Source organism: Syngnathus typhle, linkage group LG2 (assembly GCF_033458585.1).
Source record: "Syngnathus typhle isolate RoL2023-S1 ecotype Sweden linkage group LG2, RoL_Styp_1.0, whole genome shotgun sequence".
NCBI lineage: Eukaryota > Metazoa > Chordata > Actinopteri > Syngnathiformes > Syngnathidae > Syngnathus > Syngnathus typhle.
In genome coordinates, this window is record NC_083739.1 from 12,851,848 (window position 1) to 12,878,396 (window position 26,549).

At 41.7% G+C, this 26,549-nt stretch overlaps 1 protein-coding gene across 2 annotated transcripts; it reads right to left on the reverse strand.

Moving 5' to 3' along the window:
- Positions 1-877: 877 nt before the first annotated feature.
- Positions 878-25,009, reverse strand: LOC133167041 (adenylate cyclase type 6-like). 2 transcript variants are annotated; one of them, XM_061297552.1, is made up of 24 exons: positions 24,817-24,958; positions 22,070-22,322; positions 21,049-21,979; positions 10,668-10,817; positions 10,139-10,260; positions 9,486-9,597; positions 9,032-9,159; positions 8,801-8,959; positions 8,572-8,713; positions 8,062-8,190; positions 7,956-7,984; positions 7,721-7,868; positions 7,530-7,627; positions 6,731-6,818; positions 6,525-6,641; positions 6,268-6,426; positions 5,964-6,139; positions 5,690-5,716; positions 5,573-5,602; positions 5,359-5,491; positions 4,628-4,891; positions 4,355-4,559; positions 4,139-4,263; positions 878-3,488 (listed from the first exon to the last, which is right to left on the reverse strand). In XM_061297552.1, the coding sequence occupies exons 2-24, from the start codon at positions 22,087-22,089 to the stop codon at positions 3,360-3,362; spliced, it is 3,621 nt and encodes a 1,206-aa protein (XP_061153536.1). In that variant the 5' UTR covers positions 22,090-22,322; positions 24,817-24,958; the 3' UTR covers positions 878-3,359. The 2 variants fall into 2 exon arrangements, with proteins under 2 accessions (XP_061153536.1, XP_061153543.1); XM_061297559.1 differs by lacking the exons at positions 21,049-21,979; positions 22,070-22,322 and having other exon boundaries at positions 24,817-25,009.
- Between the last annotated feature and the right edge of the window lie 1,540 nt (positions 25,010-26,549).

A 26,549-nucleotide genomic window follows, 5' to 3' on the forward strand; every position in this document is an offset into this window, starting at 1 on the left:
TTTGTCATTTCAAGAGTGTGTAGGGATCTTATACACCTTTGCATTATGAGTACCCAATAAGTATCTCTCAGTTTCAATTTAATTCTAGTATGACTCTAATGACACCAACAGAATTGTCTCAAATCAATGCTAAATTTTGTTACATGCAACGTTTGATATATAATTAAAAAGAAAAACATTGATATTAAACATGTCTTTTGTTCACATGTGTTGTAATACTGTGCTTGAATAATCTTCCTAACTTGATTTATACAACATCAATACAATCATTGTGTTAAATGTGCATAGGTCACATTCAAATCCACAAGTATGCAAGTAAAATGAATCCGTCACACTCCAAGGAGGAGCCTAAAAACAAAAGTAGATTTGTCCAATGACTCTTTAAACGGGTCTAAGGTTCTTCCTTTTAGATATGGCAGAGCCAGTCTGACTAGTATGAGGAAATGAATTTCACAAAGTGTTTCATCATCTATAGGTGACTTAATAATGGTTGACTGTTGCTACAGCTTGTGTGCTTCCTCAGCAGCTCGCGATGGCTCTTAAATACCTCTTACAAGATACTTGTAAAGCCACGTGTTCGCGAAAATAATAGAACTTGTTAAAGATTGTCTGGAAAGTAAATGAAGGGTAGCAGCGGGGTGGGCAGTTCTTCGGTTTTGTGTTTTCACATTGCCACGGGTCAGTACAGTAAAAGCTGCCAAACCGGTAAATCACGTAGGGAATGTAACTGCTCATATATTGCACTGTCAAATACTGCACCTTTTATTGGTATATACTAATTCTTAAACCATTTAGTTATCTGGCCTAAAATGTCCTTACATTTCCCACCACTACATTTATGCAACACTTATCAGTAAAAAAAAAAAACATACAAATGAGCCATTGATCCCTGTTTTAATTTTCTTTCTTCAAGGGGGAATTTTATTTTTCTCTTTGTCATAGTCCTCAACTCTTGTCATGTGGCGCAAAACACGCCCAATCCCACTCAGGAAAAACACAAATAAAACAAGTACGGAAGGTTATTTATCAGGCCTGAGCAAAAATATTGTTTCAGTTGTGTGGGGAGAATATTCTTCTCCTGCTTCCGCAAAACATCCCAAGAGTTAACAATGAATAGAAGTCCGTGGACAGCCAATAGAAATAAATACATACGTACAATGCACATTTTTATAAACGCTTCTCCAATCTATCTGCTTCTATGACCCACTCTTTATTGGTCACACTTTAGTTGGTGTTCCCCATTACGTTGCTGTCTTCCGGCACTCGTGCAACACCTGATGAGCGACAAAGCAGAGACTGAAAGCACATGGCTGCACGAGCTGGCTTTAGTCCAAACTTTTTGTCGCTGTTGGAGTGGCAAAAGTCGAGTCAGGGCTTTCGCTTGTGGCCCAAAAAAAAACATGGGCGATGAGCTGTTGCACGGAGAATATTCTCAACAAGCCCTTTTTCTTTTCTCTCCATCAGCAGTCCAGAAAGGGCCAGCAGGCACAGTTCCAATATAGTGTCATTCTAATAAATGTCTTATATTAACTTAAGGCAATCAAACTCAGCCGACAGCACAACTGTTTCTGAAGGACTGGGAAAATAATACGTGAACTGAAGAATTTTTATCCTGAAAGAAATATGTGCAGCCTCCAATCCCCCCCATCCACTCACCACATAGTGGTATAATACCATGAAATATAGGTATCTTCTGTTCTCTGCTAAGTCGTGGAAAGGAGACATCACTTCAAAGCCTGACTGAGATTTACAATACTGCGGGAGTGTCATAAAAAAAAAAAAAAAAATCAAGAAGCACAGTGAATCCTTCAAAAATCTGTTCACTATATGTGAGCACACATCAGCCAGCAAGTTATTACTTGCCGTACATGATCGCACCAACGGCCAGCGGAAATACCGCGTCGTATATTAGGTCGGAAAAGCAAAATTCATTGGCTGCATGTTGAGCGGTTGCTTTCCGTGAGCTTGAGCTTTACCACTGGCGTTTAACAAGAAAGCGTGCTGGTCTTTGATCCTTTCACTGGAATGGAATCATCAGAATAAGCGTTATAATTAATCATCATCATCATAACATTAAGAATATACAAATGATGGATACAGAAGTGGTAGAAATTCCCCAAAGCAAAATGAACTGAAGATAGCACAATAAGACATGCTTCAAAGCGATTATGTTTGGCAAGAAAGCAGTTTTGCTGCAGAATAAAAACCTCACAGTGAAAATAGTTATGCCCCTCCAGGATTACAAAGCACAGTATTCAGTCAAAACAAGATATACTTCTTTCATTCTTCTCGTTTTTTAATCAGGCTGCGCCAAAATCTTAAACTTCTCTCCCCGATTCCTTCGCAACTGCCCGCTCGCAAAGTTCCCGCGTTTGCATCAAAAATCAAACCTCCAAAAAAGGGGAAAGGCTCCAACTCTGGAAAAAGCAACCAATGATGTTGTGAAACAGGAGCTTGAACCCGAAGCTGAAGCTACTTGCGCTCCTCAAAGAGCACAAATAAAATATTGAAAATAGAGCCATCTTTAAAAACATCCTCCGTCATCTAAAGGTTGAGGGCACGATGATAATTTAGACTTAATGCGCTTTGCTGCCAGAACGACAGACAGAAAATAAATATTTTTTTTTAAATATATTTTATGAAAACAATAAAGCAGTCTTTACCGCCAGCAGCTGGGCAAGAAGAAAAAAAGGTTCAGGCCGAGCAAACAGGCGGCGATCGTTGCTGACGTTTGCCAGAACATATCACAAAACATGTCTTGCCTTGCTTTTAGTAAATACTTTCGTCTTTGGTCAATATAGTCCTCCTCATTTCATCGTTATATTCATACACAAATATGCATGTACGTACACACTTATTATCGTGTGGTAAACTGGATATTTGTGCACGCACTTTATGTAGTCACACTTTTTCATAAAGGACCTTTTGCACGATACATTTGAAATTGAAATAAATAATTGATCCGGAACTAAAATACTATAGTACCTCTTCTTAATTCATGTAAAAACATAAACAAAGTCAAAGAATGTAGCCTTATGTACAGCATCACATCTTCTTTTTGACACAGGCTAAAAGGCGTTGATTTGAAATAAACAGACTTTGCATCTTTCAAGAAGCCCGACAGAGGCTCGACATGAGAAAATAAAACGGCTGTCCTTTGAGTTGTGCCGCGAAGGCTGTCACGTGAGACATTTTTTTCCTCTCTTCAAGGACGTGTTTTGTCCTACACTTTCCCCCCCTCCTGGCTTGGGATTCAAGTGATGGCGTTTGTGGTTGGTACAGCCATTTGCTCACCCAGTGAGTGCTCACTCAGCGGTGCTGTGTCCCTGCAGTATAGCAACCTGCTGTTGCCGTGGCTGCTAACTGTTGGGTGGCCCGTCATTGAGGAAGTAGGTGGTCATTTCCCCTTTACCTTTGACCTTAACCACCCCGCGACACTCCAGCACATAGCCTTTACTTGCCAGCACCTGGTGGAGGTCTGTTGTTACCTGACAACAGCACAAGACAAGACATGAAGCTGAAACCTTTTGTCAACTTTAAATGAACTTTTGTTCATTATTGTGTTAGATAGATAATGAAAGTCTTGTGCAATTCACATTAGCATCAAAGCTACTAGCGGCCTTATTCATGGTCCGACTTTATTATTGTTGCCTGCAAAAAGGCTCGTTGGTCAAATAAAGTAACTGTTAAAAACTTGTTTTGCTAAGTATTTGTTTTAAACTGTCCCATCAAAAGTGTTTCTAGACAATAAAATACAGTTTGCTGCTATGCACAAGGTACATTTAGGGAATTAGAAATTATATTAAAAATGTCTCTAAGATGGTACTGTAATGTCATGATAATACGGGGAGTGCGCCTTCTGCTGGGGATATGTGGTACAGCAACCCCTCCCACTCATTTTCAATGTGGAGGACGTCTTTTGTCTTTTTCAACTTTTGAACCCAATGGCCGTAACACTCAGACCCAACGTCGACTTCCTCATGTTGAGGATCCTCTTGAAAATGAGCAAGTTTCTCCTCAAATATAGTGCTTGATTAGCAAAATTGCTAGATGTTTTGGGCCTTGTCTTCATTCACGTCAGATGTGGGCTAAAGCCAATCCAGAGCGAGGAGATGACAAGCAGAGGCATGCAACCCACCTGTATGCAGTCCGGAACGCCTGTGCTGTCCATCCGGCTGGCCACATTGACAGTGTTTCCCCAAATGTCATATTGAGGCTTCCGTGCACCAATGACTCCTGCTACCACTGGTCCAATGTTCAGACCTGGATATTGAAGGGGGAAAAAAAGAGTGCACGACCCATTTTTTGCTATGTTGGATAGAGAGAAAAAAAAAGATACATCTCATCTCGTTACCTATCTTCATCTGGAAGTTGTTGAAGGAATGCTCATTGATGTATTTCATCTGCTCCCTCAGTCTCATGGCGTAGTCGGCCAGAGCTGTAATGTGGGTTCGACCTTCTTTGTCATAGGTGGAGTCATTGAGGCCGGAGGCGGCCATGTAGGTGGAGCCAATGGTCTTGATCTTCTCCAGCTGCCTGTATTTCTCCTCACTGATAATCTGCCGATAAACGACCCACAAAAGAGGTGAAATCTGTCGTGTCACTGCAGCCTCGCCGATATTCGTACCTCATCAAAGTCAGCAATGATCTCATTGAGCAGACGTAGACACTCCACCCCCTCATTGTTGGCCTCCAGTTCTACGTAGAACTCTGAGAAATTGCTTATGGAGGCAAACATGACGGCCACGCACTCGCAGGACTGGTAGTAGAGCTCATCGTTCCGCCGCTCACGTGCCAAGAAGTGAGCAGCCACGTCTTTAGGCAGAATATTGTGCAGGAGGCGACGGTTGTAAGCTTGGAGTTCCTCCATCTCCTCCTTTTCTTCAGTGGCCTGAGAGGGAAGGTTCTTTATTAGTGACATTTGTATTGAATGTTTCTAGTTCGCGTGTTTTGAGCACGCTTGTAAAACGAATCTGTCGTGTCAATAGTGTGTGGTGAAATAAAAACAAATTAAAGCTGAGATCAGGACCCCCCCATACACATCAGGGACATGGGATAAATTTGCCAGGCGGAGGACTAGATGTATGTACTTTGGGCTTGAAGGAAATCAGAACATCAGGACCACCTATGAGTCTCAAGGGTGGGACCTTCATCACACAAAAACATTTTGTTCAGTTCTGACTTTGTGGGGCCAAGCTTTTACGTTCTTTGAGGAATCAACAAATATAACTGTCTATTAGCTACGTGTGGTTCTAGTTTTGTTCCAGTGGGACGAAATATCTGGGACACTTTAATCTTAGAAGGAACACAGAAAGTTGAAGTTTTAGCATGACGCCCTCTTGTGGGCACAGAAGATACCTGTAATTTCCACAGGAAGTCGAGGCGTGCAGTCGATTCGACCTGCTGCGCGTGCAGGTACAGTGCCAGTACAAAGACTGTGAGGATCACCGGCGTCATGACCCTCAGGGACACTTTGGTCACAACAAATGGGCTGCGAAGAGGATGGACGACATGTAACAAGCCGGGAGATTAAGCTGACAATTGATAGAAATGCAAAATGGAGGCATCTCACCACTGGTTTGTAGTTTCATTGAAACTGGACCTAATTTACAAACACAAGGAAATTAGCTCTTGAATAGTTTTAAGAAAAAAAATACAATTTCAATAATATTAGAATGTTATTGCTTACCACTGAGTATTTGTTTCGTTTAGATCACTACAATGACAAGAGAAAACCAATATTAGAAATCCTAAAAAATGATATCTTCTACGAGAAATGAGTGACTTGCAAGAAGTTCTTGGTTGAGGTGAGTCGCACCGGTAACCCCACCACTACCCGCGTTGAGTTTTAAAATGAATGAATTCTGCCTTGATCCATGAACATGAAATTTGAGGAACAATTGGAAGAACATAATGAAACCCCATCCTGGTCATCCCAGGAGAGGCCCTCATGTGGCACTTACATGGCATTGGAGGTGACAAAGAGGTCTGCATTGTCGAAGAGTGCTACTTGTGGCCACTCGACCAGCAGCAGGAATGTGAGCTGGATGAGCAGCATCAGAGCCAACTTGCCAATGCTGCTGATCTGCAGGAACACTGAGCAGGCCAGCAGCGTCAGCAGCACACTGTAGCTGAAGTACTGCCGCAAAGAGAAGAGCATCTTCAACTACGGAGCTCGCAAATGCAAATGTGACATTTGCTCACTCGCTAGAACCAAAGCGGTTAATTGGAAGTGCACGACGGACTCGCCATGGAGTCACCGCTCACCTCGGGAAAGGGGCAGGAGGGGCCTTGACTGGGACAGATCTCCAGACCTCCTTCAACAGACACATTCAATCGGCGGATCACACAGGGCGTCACCATGGCTGCAGATGTGTTGGACTTCTCCGCAACACACTCCACTAAGCTCTTGGTGTCACATGCAAACTATAACAAAGCCAAAGACAAATACTTCCAGTGCCGTTTAATTTATTGTGTGTGTGTGTGTGTGTGTGTGTGTGTGTAGGAAGCGATTTGGATCGTACCATGTTGACAAAGGCAGAAATGAAGACGAGGATAATTGTGAACACTCCAACTAGAGTGCTGTTGGTGCGAGACTGGACAATCTTCTTTGAAACTGTCTGCATTGCAGCAGGAAAGAGCTGTGAGACAAACCAAAGGAATTGTGTCACCTCAAATCCACAGTGGAGAAAAATTGCCTTTTTTTTTTTTTTTTTACAAGCTCTTCTACCTTAATGCAAGAATATATGGCACAGATGAAAAGGATGTTGGCCAGGATGATGAAGATACTGATGTAAATTCCCAGCATGACCGGAGTGCTGCAAGAAAGAGTAGAGTTTGAGAAACATTGAGGATTATTTCTCTGCTTATTTACTCAACAGTGGAGAAGACACATTCATCGTTTAATTGCATCACACGCATCATTAAAGTGAAGGCCACTATTTAATTATTATTATTATTATTGTGAAAGCTGTCAATCATCTTGAGTTGTTCGACAAACACCACTCAAATATTTGTATTTGATTTGCCTTAAAAAAATTGTGTCGATTAAATGTTAGTCATAGAAGTACTATGTTTTCTTGCTGGTACAAATTGTGTGAAGGGGGATAAATGTTCTGGCAACAGTACAGTGCGTGTAAAGACTGACATTTGTGGAGGCGAGAGAGTTTTTTTTAGACTTTCAGTCACTCCCTCACTCTGCAGTGTCTGTGTACATTTCGTCAATAGAAAGTCTACCATATCAAACAAAAATGGGTTTAGTTTCCTTTTGAAGAAAAAAAAAAGAAACTGATAACTAATGTCATGAAAAATATTTTTGTAAACCTGGACTAAGATGGATGGGAGTGCAGTTAAATTATACTGTACTGAAAGTTTATTTTAGGAAGTTTCCTCTTGGCCTCAATTCCCTGTACTCCATTGCGTTTCTCTGAGTTAAGTGCATGGAAATAAACAAGGCTAGAGATTTATTTATTTTTTTCTTTCCAGAATTAACATATAATATACATTCAGAGTATGTGTAAGTTACTCACTGTGGAAAAATAACAATCTGTATGAAGGATATGAAGCAAAAGACTAGTAGCGTGCAAGCCACGTAGCCACCAAAACGATCATCCACTTTCTTGGAATACTGAAAAAGTGAAGAAGAAAAAAAGGTAAGTGGAGGTGAGCTTTATACAGCATCCGGTGATGTTTAAATTAAAAAAAAAAAATCGTCTCAGACCTTCTTTTCCAAACTCGAGGTTTGAAAAGTGAGTAGAAACTTTTTAACATGGTCTTTTCTTAGCTGGTCGATGCTGCGAGCATCAATAGCACGTCCCAGGAATTCATCCACCTCGTCCTCCGGATTCATTGTCTCCTGAACACAGCGGCTGAAAAAGGAACAGATGGTAAGAAGAAGAAGAAGAAGAAGAAAAGGGGATGCAAACAGTTCATCACATGTTTGTAAGACGTCTTACTTGTCTTTACTGGAGGTTTCATCGATGCCCTGAAGAAGACAAACACGGTACTTCAGAAACCATAACATCCGTCCTAGCTCTGTCCACACTGTTGGTGGAAACTCACCATTTGTCTGAATACTTTCGAGTCTTTGGTCCTGGAGAAAGTTCTGTCAGGGACCCAGCGCGGCATCAGTCCCTCGTTGGAGTTGGCTCTCGTCCTCTGCATCTTAGCCATCATCGCCTTTTCTTCCTTCTGTTCGGAGAGAAAAACATGAGGGCTTTACCAACTGCTCTCATGCTGAGAGCAGCGCAAGACATAATTGTCATAAGTGTTTCTCAGTTCATGTTCTTACTGACTTGTTCTAGTATCTCATTGACTTAGGAAGTGATGCTTGTCTTTATAGTTACTTGTTTTTATGGTAAAAGCTTGTTGGAACAATATTAATGAGAAAGAAGTCAGAATTTTCTTCTTCCCACTCCTTTTTAGCCATTAGTCTTTATCGTTCTTGTATTTCCTTATTAATTACGATAGGAAATAAGGATTGAGATTGTTTATCTCATTGTGTATTATTGTAACATGCTTTGGGCTGAAATAAATGCTGACATGTTAAAAAAAAAAAAAATCCTCATTGACCCGCTTTTGGCTGCAACCGAGGACCAGGAAGGTCTCGATGCTGTTCTCCTTCAGGTAAGCGTTCCGCTCGCCTCCGAAGCCTGGCTCCACTTCGTAATCTCCATTGAGATATTGCAGGGTGGCCTTGGTGATGTGGATCCGTCTAGATGGCGACATAAGGATCAGGTATCCCATAATAACCAAACTTGAGTCCACGCTTGCTGTCAAAAAGTGTGCGAATTCTGCCCACCCTGCTTTGCCTCCCGCTTCCATGTGATTGGCCAGCGTAACGTCGTTTGACCATACGTCAAACTGCCACTTCCGGAGTCCCAGAACGCCGCAGTGGACGCGTCCGCTGTGTATGCCGACACGCATGTTGACGTTGACTCCCGTTACCTCGCGCACTAACCTGAAGACACAATGGTGTGATATTTCCCCACTGCAAGACAAACAAAGTGTTTCATTTTGTCGTTCTACTCACGAGATGGCCTCGATCATGTCCACGCCCATCTCGACGCAGCAGTGGGCATGGTCCGCACGGGGTTCGGGGAGCCCAGACACACAGTAGTAACAATCACCCAAAATTTTAATACGCAGACAGTGGTTCTCCTGAAGAAGTGATGGGGCACAAGTGAAGAAACAAAATTTACTCAGAAGCATCTACCTGCTTTTCTTTCGTTTTTCAAACACAAAAATTTGCGTCATCATCGTTTTTTTTTTTTTTACCATTTATAGTTTCAAACTGTTGATATTATTTTTAATATATGTACATACACAATGTAATATAATATTTGGCAAAATGCAGAATTTTAACCCAAGTCTTGTATTACATTTTACGACATTATGCAGGAGTATCTAATGTTACATTTGTGAGGTAATAAAATAAAGATTAATAAACATGTGTCAAAATAAGACAGGTGAGTGCGGAGCATTACTGAGGCCAGTTTGTCGAAGCGGGCAAAGAGCTCATTGAGTGTCATGACCAACTCCTGAGCCGTGCACTGGGAGGCCAGGCTGGTAAAACCCTCGATGTCGGCAAAGAGAATACTGAGAAGGACACAAGCAAGAGTTTTATTGATAACATTTTGTTTTGGTGATTAGCAAAACATCCAACCATCCGTGCAGCACGAGTGTTTCTACTCTAACATCCCTTTAGTCAGCCACATAGCTTGGAATATTGAGGATGAAAATCAAATCACATCCAATCAATGCACATGACAGAATTACATTTCAGGATGAAGAATAAGTTTGTTTCAGATAGTGAATCTGCTCCTTGTGTTGGCTGAGTGCTGTAATTGAATGTGCGCCGAGGTTCTTAATCTTTGGGGATTATCTTTCCTTGGCTGCTGGTGATTAAGTATTCCCTCACTAGTGTTAATTATGCTGCACTCCACCAAGCCACACTAACCTGTGTCTGACTGTGTGTGTGTGTGTGTATATGCGAGTACTACGTTGTGACCTTGTTATTCATCATCGTTATCCACATGCTGCAGCTAACACCATCATACATGAAACCACCAGAGTGGAGATTTTAAATCAATTGAGCAAAATGAGATTAAAGTGTGTGACATTGTGTGTCCAGACTGACCTGACATTGTCGTGTTTCTGGATATAGATTTTATGAAACATCATGTCTTCCTTCTTGGCGTTGATGTCAGCCTTCATCTCCATGGCAACATGCCTTGGCAGCACTGAGAGCAACAGACGTTCCTGGGAAACATGCAAAAAAAAAAGCAGAGTGCATCACTTTCTAGCTGTCTATGATCTACGGTATGAGTGTGTCGGATGATTAAGAGAGTTAATTCATAGTTTAAAAGTGTGAAAAGACGCAATGCAGTAAAGGTGTGAATGCAGTAGAAAGAAAATAAACTCGCTTGAATTTTACCTGGTATTTACAAGGTCATTTTGTACTTGATAAAAAGAATGGAGTATTCAAGAATAAAGCATTCAACATGCAGGGATGAATAGGCTTGAGTGTACGATGGCAGTTTTGAGTAGTTGACTTTTGATAGTTGTTCAACATTTACAAAAAAGTGGGACAAAAATAAGAAATGCTGAAACACAATAAGATGATGAAGAAGGGAAATGTCACACATTTCCCGCCGATGTTATAGTACCTGTTGCTGATTCTCCCTCTGCAGATGCAGTCTGGCCTGGATGTATCCTCGAGTCTCTTGGAAGGCTTGTCTCTGGGAAACCTCAGCAGGGTAGTGGGTGCAGATTCCGATGATGTTGGTGCACAGGAAAATAAGGACGTTTGCACTCACCTATCAAGAAGGGTGTGGGTGGAGGATTATGTTTGAAAAACATCGTGAAAGAGTGCAGTTGCATTCTTTTTCTAAGCTGTTGGGGGGGGATTCCGAACATTTACACCAGAGGTAACTTACCAAATATTATGCTGTCATTAATTACATTTTCCCACATAACATGGAACAAAACATTAACTGGTGACACATTTACCCTGCTCTAAATTTGCAACCCTGTTTTTTTTAGGTTACGCCCATTTGAAATTGTAATTTATTCCTGTTCTTATTATGTCTTCAATGTTCATTCATATCTGCATAGGCTTTCTAGTAACATGTAACTGTAAAAAGTCTGATCATTTGCGGTCCATAATAAATAAAGCCGACAAAGACATATTCAACTTCTTTTTTTGTGGGATTTAGTTAATTACATGAAGAAAAAAAAAAGTTGTGTGACAAAAACAAACAGTGAAAATATGGTGTCGTCTGTGATATTATGTGGCCTGGTGTTCAAGTTTCCATTTCATCGTGGGAATTGCTATTGACCCATCACTTCCTTTAAACATCTTTATGTTTGAAGAGTGAACGTGACATTTGGACACTGATAAAGCGGAGGGGGGTGTCGGGGGCTTTGGGGGCTGGACGCCAAAGAAGCAGGATGGAGAAAATACATCCTGTATCAAACATTAATAAGAAGACCAGCTACATTGGACTGGATTGTGTCAACTGAAAGGGAAAGTGGAAACAGGCCAGAATCCGACTATTCTTTCGTAGGAAAATAAATAAACACTATTGTGATTTGAAAAGGTTTCACACTGACATCTCCTGGGTAGAGAGGGGAACACACAAAGGCCAAAAGCGCTACGCACGTTCACAAATAAAGATGAAAACAGATCTCTTTCTAAATACTTGTAGAATAATCAAGAGAAGGAGTTCCTCTACTGTAAACACCCGCACTACCTAAAAAAAAAAGACAGTCAGCTCTCTAGTACCTGATAATGAATAGAATAATAATTATAGTTAAAATACGAACGCAGTCATGACAAAACCATGACTTTGGTTTTAATTTGAAAAGTATAGTGATTACTGTAAGCCACAATTGAAAGATTCACTTAAATTTGGGGATTTTTTATTTGTTTTATTTTTCGACATTATAATGTAGGAAATGAAAAATGCATTGAATGAATCAATTAAAACGTATTGTCCATGTAAGTTAAATAAAAGTGTACTTCAATAAATTTTTAAAACATTAACATATAATTGTACTTAAAAGTTAAATATAACTGAACTGTACTTAAAACATACATTAATATATATTTTTTTGTATTTGATGTCTTCAGTGTTGTAATAAAGGACACAGGTGAGAATGAACGGTACCAAGAATGGATGATGAATAATCTGTCAAACACTCATTAGCAAAATAGCCATAATAAAAAAAAAAGTGAAGATTTGGACAAATCATTCGTGATTTTACATGTAAGGAAGATTACAACTTTTGTTAAACAAACATTCTAGCCAAACAGGATGACATTTTGTTACCTTGCGAAGTATCACAAGACAAACAATGTAAAATAAAGTTGACTCAAGACAACAGCTAGTGGAGAAGAGCACGGGGTTACAAAAAAAAAAAAAAAAAACGAACATAAATGACGAAGTTGAAGACATCAAGTGGCAATAAGCAGGACGAGGAAGGAAGAAGACGGAAAAAAAAGAAGTGTGTGAGTGAGTGATATCTGCAGCGGACAGATTTAGGCCGCGGTGACATGAGGCAGATGGCCCCGGGCGCTGACTTCTGTTTACATTTCACTTGCTATTCAAGCAAAAAACCAGCCAGGACACCAAAAGCGCTGCATGATGTTTGTCTGCAGCGACAGGTAAGTTGGTCTTAAAGTGCACAGGTAAAGACTTGAAAAAAAAATCCTTTCCTTCTGATAGGCTAAGCGCTATTTGATGCGATGAGATTCACCCCACATGCTTCTCATGTGTCGTGTGCTAATTGCTTGCTTTTCTCAAGAGGCTAAGGGCTTGTGCGTTTGCAGAGTACACAGGAAGCTCCCGTGTTTACGCAACAGCACCTCTTCAGGAGCTTAGCAGCGTTTACCTGCTACTTGTCTCTGCGAGTGCTGCGGCACCTGTGCACCTGCGCTCACACATCACTTTGGGCCAATACCATTTTAACGCAGCACCGTTTGGTTTATGTTTATTTCACAAGGTGAAACTAGATCAGTAATGACATAGTTCCATGTTGCGATGGCAGACGTCATTTCCACCGAGTACAGCCAGCCAGGACAGGACCACATCCTAATCCCCACATATCAAAATGGCATTATGTAAGAGATGTTCTCATTTACATAAAAAGGACAAGCAGCATAGATGAAATATAGATTAAAATCTTGTTGGGGTTTTTTTTTTCATAAAAAGCCTCCATCATATTAGGCAATGACTCAATAAATGATCAACTCATTACGAAGTGAAAATATTGAAAATACAACATAATCATCCAACAGGCATCCTCCAATTGTTTTTGTGCGCTAGAGTTGCCTGGTGAAACAACTTTAACATCTGTCAAATGGCAAAACATAATTTTTTAAAAATACATTGGTGTTTTGATTGGGTCTTTTCCCTTACTTGTTCACCCATCTGGTTGGAGTTACACTTGTGTCATACAGGGTGTTTTTTTGTTGTTGTTGTTACTGTTGTACTGCCACAAGTTCCGGCCTGACACACTTTTGGCACTTATAGAAAATGAAATATACATATATATATATGACTGATGATATGATGATATATATATATATATATATATATATATATATATATATATATATATATATATATATATATATATATACACACACATATATATATATATTAGTACATGGGAAAAAAATTAACGGTGCTCATAAAGAAAAACATTCCTGCAAATGCTGATCAGAGGAGGGAAGATAAGAAGTTGAATATCTCTCCATTCAAAATACATCTCTTTGGGGTGAACATCCCAATAAATGAAACTGCAGGATGTGCACGCTGCATCTAATACAACACTTCCTTTTGTTGCATCCGCAAGGATAAATCCATCACATGGTTTATCTTAGTAGACCTGCTCTCCGTCTCCTGCGATGTCCCTTTTCGAAGCTGGGCTCACACAGCAGAGTCATTAAAGATCTCCACAGCATGAGCGAGGGGGCCCGGGGTGCTGATTTCAAGTGCAATTCTCATTCGCTCCATGCGTGCGTATTTTTGCGCGAGGTTCTGCACAGTGTTGGTCCGAGACTCACACCCACGAAAACTGTGAATTATCATCCAGGCTGCACAGCTTTCACTTAGCAACTATCACCCACATTCCACGGCTTTCCTCTAAAGAGCTGCAGACCCCCCCCACCACCTGGGTTCAGGGCCGGTGGGACCATCCAAGGAGAAAAGGCCACTGATGACTCGCATGGGCTCATTAGAGCAGCATTCCACACTGCCTGCTTATAAAGGTTGGCACTGCTTTTCCACTTGGCTGAAAACAAATGTTTCTCATGATGTTACCGTAGCCACCATCAGTCATTAGCACCATCACAAGAATTTTGTCTTTTACTTTGGATGCAAATTGGGATGTCCGATACCACTTTTCTCAAATCGATACTGCTAAAAAAAAACTCACCAAGCAATAAACTGACAATCGATTAATCACCTAGCTCTTGTCTACTTTCTCAGATTTTTCGGAGAGCACAAATTAAATCGAATCATGTTGCATTAGCTTTTTGAATTCAAGCTTAAATGCAACTTGTCCAGTCATAACTTTTGCCTTTGAGAAGCATCTGGAACTCTTTTGAACATCTGCGTTAGATCAGGCCCTGTATACCACACCACAGAAGCCCAAACACAATGACAGCGCTCCAACCGGGCTTGAGCAGGTTGCAACTTATCTTTGCTTGAGAGGTTACTTAATTCAATATGCTTTCATTTCATTCATTGGATTCCCCACCTCCTCCCCATGCACACTTGTGTCACATGATCCTTGGTGAGCACACTGAGTGTGCCAAGCATCTGCCGGGTTTGTGTACGCAGCCCCGGCCTCGTGTCTACAAGCGGCGCTCACTAAGCCTTATCACAAATGACCAGAACCGCACTCGATAACAAGCCAGGCCCCGCCTTCACACTGACTCTGCAGCTGCAGGGTGTTTGTGCCTGCTTCAGCTGCAAAAAGTTGGGGAGTAAACAATTATGACTTATAAATCCAAAAATTGATCATTAAAATTTTCAAAAGATCTTCCAACTATAGTATTTAGTTGTGCTTTAATTTGACTGTGCGTGTGTTTAGTTTTGTTTTGCATTGCCTGCTATTTTGAAAGCAGCTATATTGTTAATAAAAATCCAATTCTGTTTCTTTTTTAGCCAAATGTGTTTTATATTCACATCATTCTCCTTGTGTTTCTTTTCCTTTTCCTTCCTTGGGACATGTGAAACATTATGAAACCTTGGCAAAATGCTCAAGAATACTTTATAGATGCTTATAGTAAATACCGGTACAGCGAGTGAGTAATTTAAATTGACATACAGTGTTCTTCAACTAGCGATCAGATCGGTGACGGGTATATTTAAGGTATATTTTATATTTATCTGATTGGTGATCAGCTCTAAAAATTATTCGTCACACTTGTACACAACAATTTCTTGTCCTTAATACACAAAGCGTATCCGTGGATTCGTTCAACATTATACACAAATACAGTGGCTGTGAAAATATATCTTTTTAACAATCGAAGCAATAATTACCAAAAGTTTAACAAAATACTCTTGTCTATTGTTGTACATTTAGTTCAGTTCAAAAGTCTTGACCCTTATCTTGATTTGTTGTTTTAGCTATGTGGCAATGAGCGTTTATGATTAGCATATTACTCAATTGAGCAGATCTGGGCAAAGTACACCGCAAGTTGGCAAAATCTTGTTCCTTTTCAAATGAGAATCTGTCCTTCTCAGCTATGCTTCTGTATATTTGAGCAGGGACATGCTGAGGGTCCTGGTAGTGCCAAAGTCTTCACCACATATTTCACTTGGCAATCATGCCGGTGTGACTTCTGTGGAGAGAGTGTGACTACTAAAGTGTTCTGTCACTGGACTTGCCAATGTGCTTTCATTTAAAGAACTGCAAAATATACTGGAAAAAAAACTAAAAAGCCTTATCAAACAAAAAGCTTGAGAAAGGATTTCATGTCAAGAAAACTTGCATTTTGAAGGTTTGCACGGCATTGAGGTTAAAACACGTGCCTACCAAAGATGAGCTTCAACTAACATCCAGTGTGTGGTTCTGTCTTTCTTGACTCCTGACAACCCCTACTCATATGACCCATGTTTAATTATGGACCGTGTCATTACGACAACAGTGGGGGTAGCAAAACAGCAGACAAGCTCAGAGCCCTCGCTCGTACGTTTTTGGCCTTCTGTATTCAAAGTGAAAAGCGGGAATATGTTTGGAAAATATTATTCATCAACTCGTGTGTTTGTCTTTTTTTCCTGGAAGGGGTTGAAATGACAATAACCAAACTGTACACCAGTCGAATGAACTGGGTCTCGGCAGCTTGAGTCATAACTGTTTCCATGGCAACCGCTGGACCAAGAGAGCACAAGCGCAGAGGGAGACACTTAGCAATGCTGTTTATTCCCCATCATTCTCAGAAGTGATGCTGAACTGGTACTTCATTTCCAGACTACTGTGTGAAATGTGTGTGTGTCTATATATATATATATATATATATATATATATAATATATATATAGAGAGAGAGGCGGTAGTCGTAGTAGTTGTAGTCAGCAGCAAAGATCATAGTTGTGAGCCATGTGTACCCGTGAAAGGTCTCCTAGTTAAAATGCCGTTGCCACGTTAAACGCACAAATTATTTATCAAGCAGCCAGTGGAGGAACTGCGTGCGGAGAATGTCAGATTCTTGCTGAGTCCTCCCGCCCACCTTAGAAGCTTATTGTACAGCTGTAGCTTTGCAGAGGTGATCACAGATTGGCACTTGCTCCGCTGGGATCTGCTAAGACTCCCATCTTGATGCATAATGCACACGGGCACATTTTCACACCACTTGCATCTGTGAGGCTGTGAACAGCTGATGGGATTGAGAAAGTGTAACGTTTCATTTTAATAGTTTAATCATTCGAGTCGGCTTTTTTAAAACTAAGCAAACAACATTGTGGAGAGTTTTTTTTGTAGACATATTTTGAAAGGAGACTGATAACCGATATTTGGAGATTTGGAGTAAAATTGATAGTATTGCCGTCAATTTTGAACTCCTGAGTCTTCCACTACGTGAGCATTAAAATTAAAATGAAAGCTCAGAATAGAATTCAATATTAATCAAGTTCTATTTTATCACAGTTGTACGTTTTCTTCTGAAACAAACGAACTAAAAAATGAACCAGGCAAAAGTTAAAAACACGACCAAATCAGATGTTTTCATTCAGCACATGTAGAATACAGTGATCCCTCGCTACTTCGCCTTTCGTTTCTCGCGGCTTCACTACAATGTGGATTTTTGTCCAAATTAGAAAAACATTTAAAAGTCAAAATAAATTTTCTAAATTGAGGAAACATGTGTCTAACCTTTAGGACAATGTAGTATTGCTCCAAATGTTCGTTTACATTCCTTTAGAAATCCGTTTCCGCGTGTTAGCACAATCTCGAATTAGATTTTTCCCGCTAACTCGTTAGCCTGCCCAGTACTTCTTGCTGGTGACCGTACTTTGCGGATTTCACTTATCGCAGGTGGTTTTTGGAACCAATTATCCGCGATAAACGAGGGATTACTGTAATACAATAATCCACATCGCATTAAGATATCAGATTGCAAGTGTGCAATTGCTGACTTGCACATTCCCATTCTGATAGCAGTAAGATATCATTTGTCGCCCCATATTGACAAGCGGACTCTTAGAAACATTGCATATCTTGTCCCAAAGTCTATGAGACTAGAGGAATGATGTCCCCCAAGCAGGGCGGGAATCTTCATACTACATATCTTGACACAAAGTCAACATAAGTGTAGCTAAACCTGAGAGAGTGACTTGTCTGTTCCTCTAACAAAAAAAAAAAAGCTCCATGTGACCCAACGGTTAGCTTGAAATGCCAATGACTTTGTTTCTTTGTTTTTAGCAAATCTCTCAGGCTCTTTTCATCAACAGCAGCTTCGTGACAAAGCATCCATTGTTTTGGGCTACAAAACAAACACAGGCTACAGGAAAATATTGTTTATCAAATGAAGCACCCACTAAGAATTTTCAGACTCTTGGAAATAACTTTGCAATACGAGCTTTTCCGACTAAGAAGCTTTTCCAAACAGCATACTTATTGTGAATCACAAAAATATCTGTGATTCACAATAGAAGCAAATGTCAGCTCACCTGTTCTTGAAAATAACCGAAATGAATCATTTCCAAGAATTCGAGCCTCAGATAGTCCTGTGAAGAGATAAGATTCACTTTTGCCTTGTGTGTGTGAATTAACCAAATTATATTTCTTGGTCCCAAATGGTGTACCACAATGATTAATTTTAGGTTCTCTTTGGAACCTAAATATCAACCAAGTACTCCAATTCTCGTTAAAAAGACAGAATCTTAATTCGTATCTCTACACATAGCCATGTTGTTTTTCAACTGTAATATGTGTGTGTGGAGTACAGTATGTGCTGGGTGTGTAAGAAGTGCACAACACTGGCTAATTTGTTTCAGATGTGAGGACTGAGGATCCGAAAAACGAGCAGAATGATGAACTCGATACGTCATTGTTACAAGTGGGTGCATGTTTGGTCGATTATATGCATGTGCAAGCCTCTCAAGTTAAACAAAGAGGGTTAAACTCGCCAAAAGTAGCCAAAGCCGATAGCAATATAGGTCATCAGTAAATGGGTTTGAGAGTTGACAGGAATTTAGGAGGTTCCATTTCAAGAGCCAACCTTGTAATACCAGTCATCAATGTAAAAAAAATAAAAATCATGTCACATTATTTCCAACAGCCAGTTAACACGTAAACAGCCAGTCTAATAGATTTGGATGAAATCCGCAAGAGGGATTGAGTATGGCTAAAAGAACACAATTTAATTTGGAAAAGAAATCCGCGATGCAGAGAAGGCGCGATAAACGAAACGCAAAGTAGCGAGGGATCACTGTATATTGTAGGCTAGCTAAAAAAATTAACTTTTATAACTGTAATGAAATTCTGACATTACGTGACACAAATATTTCAGACTTGAGCCTCGAAAAAAATACCATTATGTATTCATAGGATGCTTTTTCCATTTGTTATAATACATGGTTGTCATTGCATGACACAAACTTTGCAACAGCATAACCACACTTCTGAATCACAACATTAACAAAGCTTTCCTTCTTAGAAGTCCTTTTGTTTTAAAGTGCAGAAAGCAAAAAAAGAGGTATCTGGAACCATCACCACTGACGGAAACAAACCCAGTGGGGTTAATGAGTAAGTGGAGAAAGAGGAAATACACCCAAGTGAGAAGCGGTGATTAATGACACTGTAAAATTGTGCCTCATCGGACACAGGCGGCATCGCTGAGCCGCAGTTATCTCACAGCATTCATTCTCTTAACGAAGGCAAACATTGTTGAAGGGGTTGATGGATTGCACTAGCGTATATTGTGTGCCGGATGTGTACCCTCTAATTGCAGCGTTCCCACGAATGCGCCTCACGTGGCTTTACTTCATTTAAGGATTGCCAAACCTCACAGTTAAGATGGATATTCCTTTCTTTTTATCGCTATAAAAGTAGGGATGGGCAACTACCACGACCAGCCTTATTTCAGCGTAATGTTGAGGACTCGTACTGGTATCAGTTTGAAAGAAACAAGTGGTATTGAAAATCCATGACAGATCCATCGTACTCTAACCCCCAACCCGACTTGTCTCGTCGTCACCATGAGCCTTCCTATTGGGGAAATGCACAAAGCAACTCTTGTGTGTGGACACAGAGACCTGAGTGACCCTGCTTAATATCATAGTGCTCTCCCACTGGCAAGCACAGAGCCGTCCAGCCGAGGCAACTTCACTCGGCCGGCTGACCTTCAGCGAGCCCCCGGGCCCTTGGCGTGACGCACGAAAAACACGCTGTCCGAACAAAGCACCTCAGTCTGTGTCAGTTTGCGGATGTGACGTGGTGATAAACATGGAAGACATTTTGCAACAATGTCTCTTCACACAATATTAGCCCATAATAAATATTGTGGTGAGATTTGAAACCGACAAATACATATGTACGTTATGTGCATGTATGTGCATTAAAAAAATCGATTTAGGGCTACAACTATCAGTTTTGATTATTTTGTTGATTTGATTATTTTTTTTCAAGTGTTTTAATTTCTAACCCTTACTCAGAAAACTGATTTTATTGCAAAAAAATATACAAAAGTTTATTTACTTGGGATTCTATTAGAGATTTGGTCTGTAACAGACAAAATAAGCAAAAATGTTGATTACTGCTCTCCAAAGTAATATCAGATTTAGCAAACAGTGCCAAATGTCTGATTCTGAAAAAAATAAAAACACAAATATTATGTCTGATTTAATAGAGGACTACATAAGTCTGATTATATATATATTGCTGAAAGGCTAAAATTTCGAGGAGGATAAAATTCCGTAAATATCAAAATAATTATTCATTTAATAATATATTAGTGGTCAATTAAACACCACATTTCTATGTATGTATTTTAAAATAAATAAATAAACAAATTAATCTCACTCTGTGGAAATGCTAGTTTGATGCCAGAGTTATACAATATTTCATTTTTAACGAGAAATTGATCCTCCTATAGATGATTTGTTGTTCTTGAGACTCAATCAACAGCTCCTCTGCTGGTTACAGCCAAGTAGTACGCTTCATTTCGTAGCAAAATAAGCAGTTTGGATGATGAATGAATGAATGCTTCAGAATGTTATGAGTAAGCAATTAATTCCACACAATTGGTGGATTTTGTTATCATTTAAGCACTTGATTGATTGCACTACACATCCCTGTAAATTTCCCACTTGAAATGGCAGGATGACATCAAATGTGCTGCTGAGTCAATATTGGACTACTATAGTAGCTTAAATGTCCTCTCGGCTTGTTCCTCTTTGTTTTGTGTGCTCTAAGTTCAAATGTTTTTCATTTTTCACACATTTCACTCCCAACACCTTAGTATGGAAGGTCTTGAAGAACAACCGAGGAACTAAAAAAGTATCTCCAACTGTCGGGTGTGAAGCTTTCTTACCTGTTTCCAAAGGAATTTGTCCTCCTGGTTGATCTGCCAGGTGGTGACCACGTGTATGATGGACAGGACAGCTCCGCTCAGCACCGCCGCCCTCATCCTCACAGGCAAGAGGGTGTAGATGATGTAGATGAAAAACACAGACCACCAGATGCCCTCTGATGCGCTGCGGGGTGCCACCATGAGCACCCCAAACACTTGGACTGACACCAAGACGCCAATGACCAGGTAACTGACCATCCACATGTAGTCCTGATGGAAGCCGTTGCGGTTGCACACCACCATGAGAGCCATGAAAAGCGCCATTGCCACCGACAAGGCGGACGAATAGGCCACGTGAGGGGCGGCGTGGACACAGTGGAAGGTCAGCATGATCCCGCACACAATCACGAGGACCCCCATCAACATGGTCAAAGAGCTCTGGTTGAGCCTGAAGAAGTATCGCTGGTAAAGGCGCTCCAGTTTGCGGGACTGGAACTTTTTCGATTGGAATACCCGCACCACCCTGAGCCAGCAGTCGGCAGCTGTCACCACGCCGTTGGCGCCGTCGTCTCCCATGTCGCCACCTCCTCCGTTGCACCCGCCTTTCCGGCTCTTCAGCTCCCCGTCCTCAAAGTCCAAGTCCACGGATTTCAGCCCCACCCCTTCCCTAAGTGGCATGGCTCTCTTTCCGTAGTGGTCCTCCTGCCATCCGCAACGGGCGCCAAAGTTGCCCCCGCCCCCCATGGCCCCCGCCATCCCTCCACGGTGAGGCTGGTGGAGGGGGGCCCCGGAGGGAGGCTCCATAGCATCTGGATCCCGCAGACAGCTCATGTAACGTGGGTTGCAGAGAGATGAGCCTCCCCTCCGTTTGGACTTCTTGCCATTGCGCTCCCCCCACGCGGTCTTACGGTCATCCACTCTGGCGACTAGGAAACCACTGAACCAGGACATTCTGTTCCAACAGAGTGAGTGACACAAACAGGTCAAAATGGGGACAAATGCGGACATCTCCAGGTCATGCTGGAGTGCTTTGGCATCTCACCTGTTGGGGTTCTGGTACATGTCCCCGCCCTTTCCTTGGCAGCCGGCTCACTCATTTATACAAAGTTTCGAAGGGGTGACTGGGTTCTCGGAGCCACGCTACAGGGCTGAGAGTGACCGGATGGGGCCAGGATGTGTGCCACAAAGCTGCGGGTGTCGATGCCCGGTGACGAGACGGGTGACAATCAAAGCACAGAGGTTTGCGAGAGGACCGTTCTCTGCTGTCAAGTCTACCTCCACGGTTTTCTCAGGGTCTAAAGGACACATTTAAATATAGTACACAAACAGAGACAAAGAGTTACTCAAACATGTGACTGGCTACGACTTTACACGATTAGGATTTTTTAAAGGATCGGCAATCTGATCAGAAGATGTACCAATCTATCAATCCAGTCAAACAATTTATTTACTGTACTGCTGACCCCCACTGAGCATCATGTCATCAGAATTATGTTTACATTTGAAGCTGTCTCCGTTTCTCGAGGAGGTAATCGGTTTATTATTTTGGGCATAATCTGCTAAAACACTTAAGGCACAGCGAGTTATTTCATATTTTTCTACACTATTTGAACTGTTGAAGAGAATTTGTTCAAATCATTTTTCATGTTCATTTTTGGAAAAAAAATACTAAAAGGATGATTTGCTCCATACCAAGGGTGTTAAACTCATTTTTTTCACGGGCCGCATTGTAGTCAGAGCTTCTTTCGGAGGGCCATTGTGACTGTCAACCCAAATAAATGTATGAGCACCTCATATCATATACAGTAAAAGCTACAAAACAAACTGACAAATAAGTCATTTTCAAATCAGAAAAAAATATATATTATTAAAAGTAAAGACAATTTGCAATTCGAGTAAGGACACACGAATTTGATGCACAATTTGTCTTCGCGGGCCACATAAAATGATGTGGTGGGTCGTATCTGGCCCCCGGGCCTTGAGTTTGACACCTGTGCTCTACACAATAGAGATGAACCAACACAATTGTCATCCCTTGCAAAATAAGGCACTCCTTTTGGTAATGCACTTTGATGGAACTTTGCACTTGCAGTTTATTACCAAAACTGATGATAAAGAATGAGTGAGTAATAAATACAGATAAATGCCACTGGACAACAGGACTCTGTCAAGATGAATATCACAATCAGAGATAATATTCACCATGGCAAAGCTGGATATGAGGGCCTTGCCGCACATCCTTGAAATCACAAAACGCTCCAGAGTCCACTTCGAATTTCAATGCCGTATATTCTGTCACTTGTTTAGATGTTCAATAAACATACAAACAAACGAAAATCTCAATTCTTCATTTGCATAGCAAGGATGTTCTCCATCATCGACTCATTGTGGTTTTCATCTGAGCCCTAATCAAGCACAAGGGGGAATGTAAAGTTCCCACAGAAAATGTCTAAATATTTCATGGATACAATTTTTGTAAATTTGCCATTTAAAATGTGTGTGTCGTGAGTTTGTGTCGTCCTATTTCTGCAGTAGGCGCAGTGGGTTCACTTTGCACTGCCATAGAAACCATCCGTCGTTTTAGCACCTGGATTACTGATATCAGGCCTGCAGACTTGCATTTTGAACCAGGGGGGAGCATGCTGTGTTGATGAAGCAAAAATAGCATTTCCTCGCTACATCTTGCCTGCCTGCGCCTTCTCTGGCACGTCCAAGCTCCCCCTCCGCCTCCTCCTCCTCCATCGACCAGATTCAAGGAGACACCCCCTCCTCCTTTTCACCCTCGCCGGCTTCGTCCCTCCTCTCCCCTGCACAAGGTCGACCGGCGTGGACCCACTCGCGTCGCGGTGGTCGCTGTGAGCACGGAGGTCGCTCGGGAGGTGGGCGGGGTGGCTTATAAGAGAGGGCGTGGGGCTGACTATCCCACAGGGGCCATTTTTAACCGGACTGCCGCTACATTGGCGCTAACTCCCATATCCCCCTACACACACAAAAACAAAGTCATTCATCAAGCAGTTTTTCGACGTGATGCCCAAACCGGGCTGCGCATCTTTTGCTCTCGTCCAGATGTTACCAAAAAAAAAAAGGAAAAAACATCACGCGATCTACGGGGAAATAAATGTTTCATTCTGCTTGAGTCAAATAGGAATGATGTGATGTAAATGGAAGAGAGGGAAAAAGGCCACGCGCAGGCCGTGTTGTGCGGGACCGCATTCAAACAGCGTAGGCTTCTCGTTACATAACAGCGTGGCCTATGTGACAACCATAGCGGGGACCATTCGTCCAGCGGGCCAGTGGACCGACACAGACACGCCGCGCGCAGCCATTTAGCCTTTTCTATTCAAGCGCATCCTCGAAATCGTCTTTAACCAGCGACACGTACATGCAAATGCTACTGCACATTCCTCAGCATCAATTCGTTCTTGATCATCTACAAACTGCACTGGAAGCGACGTCCAGTGTGTGTGTGTGTGGGGGGGGGGGGGTATTCAAATGCATCTGTAGCCGCGCGTCTATGGTGAGTGACAACAAGAAACACAACAGCCCGAACGTCTACACAGAGACCGCGGGTTCTTATCGTCTGAGTGCAAAACATGCACCGGCCGCGTCTCCTTTGCCAACAAGCAGCAGCAGAATGGCGGCCTCCAGCTATGTCATTCACTCCACTTTGACGGAGGGTCGCCAAGCGGTTCCGTGCAACAGCTTCGGGATCGTGCGTTTGACATGTACTGCACATGTCGGTTTGTCATTGTGTGCGACAGCTGACATGGGAGCAAGACGCGGACTCACCGTGATCATCTCCGCGACCGCAGCGGACAAACCAATTCGGAGTCGGAGGGAGCGTTCAGGGTGGAGGACCATTGGTGGGGCTAGTTGTCCACGGACGGTGCCGCTGAAGTGGTCACCCTGTGTTTCGCCTCCTGGAATCGTCTTGCTCCACTCCCTTGCATCTCCTCCCCCCTGACCCTCTCGGGCTCCGAGCACCACTGTCAAGGCGAGGGAGGCAACACGAAGGAGACGAACCACACTTCCGTGTGTTTCTTTTAAAATAAAACTCGAGCGTGGTGTTCACTATCCTCAGACCGACCTGGCCCTCGCAAAAATTATTCTAATTGCACTTTCTGCTCAACAAATTTTAACTTTTCTATTTTTTTTTGGGGGGGGGCGCTATTTCTGAATCTCTTTGATTTCTCTCTACCACATCACCGTGACAAAAAACAACAATCGTATATTTTCATTTAGAGAAGATTTACTCACATGGGCAAATTAAGGTCTCTGTGTAACCGTATAGTGCCATCTAATTGGTATATAAAATTAAATTTCACTAAGGTATACGGTGCAAGATTGGGCTCGTCGTAATGGAAGCTCTTGTTTTGAAAGACCATCTCCCTATTATTTGGTGTAAGTGGGTCGAACTTTGCCTAGTTGGCGCAGCTGTCCTCAGCCATGCGCGCCTTTGCCCAGTGCGCTCGCATTTAGGAAGGCGGCACTCCCTCTATTGGTGGAAATGGTGTATGCAGTGATCCGTCCTCACCTGTTTGAGGTGCCATTTCATTATTCTTTCATTTTAGTTTATACCAGCAGTGTTTTGGGCAGAAGTACACCCTGAACGGTTCGCCAGCCAACTACAAGGCACATATAGATAAAGAAGCATTCACACTTCCAATTACACCTGGGGACAAAATCAAGTGGTCCATCAGACTACCATGCATGGTTTTGAAATGTGGGAAGAAACCGGAGCACCCTGAGGAAACAGGCATGGGGAGAACATGCAAACTCCACTTAGGAAGCCAGGAATCGAACTCTGCATTAGTGGGTTCATGCAACTTCCAAGCAAGCTTGTAAAGTAGCAGAATAAATCTGTTATCTTTTTGGGACACTCAATATAATTGCAATCTGTTACAGAAAAAAAAAATCATGTTATCCTTGACTGATTTATATTCATGGATCAAAAAGTGGTATGCTGCAACATAATATATGAGAAGCCTTAGAACATGTATAGCTGCTGTATATCATGTTCAAGTTGCAAACTTTGAAAGTTTTTTTTTTCCTTGGTTTAATCAAAAAGTCTACTCTTGAATTCATATTCAGCTTTCCTCCGTGACACTTGCTTAGCGCACTGGAGGGGAGCCGCATAGGCACTGGAAATATCCTTGGACCCCCTGAAAATGGATTTTTGGGTATTTTTAGGTTTTAACGGGAATTGTCTTCTACATTTCCATGAAAATAAAATTGAACTGAAGGCTGCAGTTGTTCAATGGGCTCAGGTACATAATTCGGGATATATTCCCAGCCAGTAATCCATACAAATCTCACAAATGGTCCTGGATGATTTTCTTCCCACTGCACTTTCCTGATTATATGAGAGAACATGATGTTCGGCACCATTCAACCAGAATTACAAAAATAAAAAATAAACTCCCAGGTAACCTTGAGAATGATGGTTATCCAGTCCGAAGAATTCCGTAAACTAAGGTATCCTACAAGTAGCCTGCCCGAGAATCTGGTGCAGAGTGATCTCC